Source organism: Myotis lucifugus, unplaced genomic scaffold (assembly GCF_000147115.1).
Source record: "Myotis lucifugus unplaced genomic scaffold, Myoluc2.0 scaffold_207, whole genome shotgun sequence".
Classification (NCBI taxonomy): domain Eukaryota; kingdom Metazoa; phylum Chordata; class Mammalia; order Chiroptera; family Vespertilionidae; genus Myotis; species Myotis lucifugus.
In genome coordinates this window covers 1614272-1617118 of record NW_005871255.1, presented here as the reverse complement: position 1 = coordinate 1617118, position 2847 = coordinate 1614272, and the positions used below count along the sequence as shown (strand labels likewise).

Below are 2847 nucleotides of genomic sequence, written 5' to 3'. Positions count from 1 at the left end.
GAGGGAAGGTGCCGATAAATGCATGTCAGACCCACGGACAGGCATGTGTGCAGCCACCACCAGAGACCAAGGGACCAGGATTGGGCGGCAGGTACTGGGGCAAGTACTCACTGGACTCCCAGGCGCCTACGTGCCAGGCCTGGTCACTGAGGCGGGGACAGTCGTCGTGCACGCAGGGCTCCGTGAGCGGCGGCGGGTCCTTAAAGGAGCAGGCTGAGGCATGCAGCAGAGACCCCTCGTCGCCCTGGCAAGTGACGCTCCTCCTCCGGATGCCGGCACCGCAGCTGACGGAACACTGTGAGGACCAGGCCGTCAGCAGCAGCTTGTTCTCACCCCAGGAGCCACGCTGGGTCAGACAGCGGAAGGCCCACCGGCCCGGCATGGAGGGCGGACAGCATCCTACTGCCCATGCCCAGCTCCCAGGACCAGAGAGGCTGAGTCACTCCCCTGAGGTCACACAGCCTGAGCCACGCATGCTGACACCAGGCTGAGGTGCATTTTCCACCTTCCCTCATTTGCAACTTGAACACATGTGGGTGTCAGAAGCCATGGCCAACATCCCGGACTGCGCGGGCCCCTCCCTTGCCCCCAAGCAACGTGCCCAGCTGCCTCCCTGCCACGGCAAAGCCTTGCCCGCCCTGCCTGGGCCCCCAAGGAGGACAAGCAGTGGAGCAGGAGGCTAAGCACCCGCTCCTTGTCCCAGCTTTGGCCACAGCTTCCAAGCCCACCCAGCAGGTGACTTCATTGGGTCTGTTTCCACAGCAGAGAGCAAACCTCCCAGCCCTGCCCTAGGCCCAAAACCCAGCTTCTGACTTCCGCCCACCCCTGCCTGGCCCACCTCACCTCTCCCCAGGGCTCCTCCCGCCAGGCTGCGCAGCGCTGCAGGTTGCAGGCCTGGGTGGTGGCAGGCTTCCCGGGCAGGCCTGCACACTGGACCTCCTCCATCGCCTCCTCGCCGCCGGCCCCATCGGACCAGACGCAGTAGACGGAGCGGGACTGGGAGCCACCTCCGCAGGAGGCCGAGCAGGGTGTCCAGGGCCCTGTCTTCCAGCTGGCAGGGAGCAGGAACCGGTGAGGCCGGCCCAGCAGCAGGGGCCGAAGCCCAGGCCCGAGGGGGTGCCAGCTCTCACACACAGGAGTGGACTGGAGGCCCACCCACCCGGCCCATCCTCTGACCATCCGGGCCTGGGCAGCTGGGGGGCAGAGAGCTCTGCACAAAGGCCAATCCCCGGGCCCCCTCGCCATCTCCCACCAATGCGTGCTGGCCCCTGCACCACGCAGCCAGGCTGCCTCCCTCTCAGCTCCCCTGCCCTCACCCGCATCTCCCTGTGGCCTTCTCACCAGGTCCCGTCACCCCGAGCCAGACTTCAGTCCCTCAGGGTCTGACCTTGGTTGGGGGCATCGCCCGGAGGGGGCCGTGCTCAGCCAGGTGCAGAGTGGCCCTGCCTGGCCCTGGGCACAAGGACCCAGGGGAAAGGGCAGCCCCACCACACATGCAAAGGCCCACCATCCGGAGAGGCCAGCTGCCACCATGGCAGGAGGGCGGCGCCAGCCCTGCGGGAGCCTGTGCCTGCAGATTACCTGTCCCACCGGGCCCTGCAAGGCGCCAGGCTCCGGGCAGGTGTGGTAAGAGGTGCTTTGTGCACAAACAAAGGCATTGCAGGCACCTTCAGGCCTTCTGCCCAATCCCTGGCCACCCCTGGCACCTGCCGAGCCAAGCCCCCTGCCGGCTCAGACAGACGGGGCCTCCAGTACCTTCCCCAGCCCTCCAGCCACCAGCCTGGACGGCCGGGCACTGTGCGGTCAGGATAGCCGGGCCGCACGCTCAGGCTCCTCCACTGCCTCCCCAAGGGACAGCTGCCTCTGCCCCCACTCCAGCCACAGCCGTGGGGAGCCCTGGATCACCCAACCTCTTTGCCCAACACCTCAAGCAGCCAAGGCACCCCAACCCCTCCCATCCAAGTGCGTGGGCCCCGCCATGGGTGGAGGGACTGGCAAGGGCCTCACCGCTGGGTCTGTGGGCAGGAGTGAGGGCTGCAGGGGCGGCGGGTGGCCGGCCGTGGCTGGTGCTGGCACATGTGGTCGGGGTAGACCTCATTGTCGATGGTGCAGAACACGGGGCGGGACTGGTGACCTGCAGAGCCCGGCCATGGTGGGAGCTGGTGAGGCCACAGGCACCGAACGCCCTCTCTGGGCCAGGCCCACGCCCGTCATCTTGATCAAGCCTCAGACGACCGGGGTAAGTGCCGTCATCATCTCCAATTCACAGATGTGGAAACTGAGGCTTGGAGTTTTAGCTACGAGTGACCAAGCGCCTCCATCCCCCCCCGCCCCCAACAGCTGGTCAGGGGCTCCAGGCTTGGCCTCTACTGCCATGGAACCTTCTCCTAAGAGATCTGGTTCTCTCAGCTTAGGTGGGGGCCCTTTGTGGAGCCCCCGGACCCCAGGGTTTCCCCAAGGTGCTCCAGCACCTGCAGATGTCTCAGGTACTTGTCCCCCTCCCCCCTCAGGGCTGGAGCGTGAGGAGAGGACGGCCTGTCCCCTGGGCCATGGCCTCACCTCCGCCACACTCAGCACTGCAGTCGCTCCAGGAGCCGTGGCTCCAGCTGAAGCCGGGCCGGGGGGTGCTCAGGGGCAGGTGGTACTCGTAGCGCACGCCGGGGCTGGGACTCCTGGCTGATGAGCTGCACAGGGGGGTCCTCCTTTGAGGCCTGTCACCGACAGCTCCCCCCTCACCTCGTTCCACAGCCCTCCTGCGGCCCAGGCCCGAGGACCTGCCACGTCTCAGGGACGGTGCCCCTCACCCAGAGTCTCTCCTGCAGCCCTGCTCACTCGATGACCAGGGGC

General features: G+C 67.0%; 1 protein-coding gene across 1 annotated transcript in view; it reads right to left on the bottom strand.

Annotated features, from left to right (window-relative positions):
* Positions 1-2847, bottom strand: part of PAPLN (papilin, proteoglycan like sulfated glycoprotein) — a 39774-nt gene that overhangs the window by 24526 nt on the left and 12401 nt on the right. The window contains 4 exon segments of the mRNA XM_023761339.1: positions 96-295; positions 844-1051; positions 2008-2134; positions 2560-2736. Coding sequence (XP_023617107.1) covers positions 96-295; positions 844-1051; positions 2008-2134; positions 2560-2736 — 712 coding nt within the window.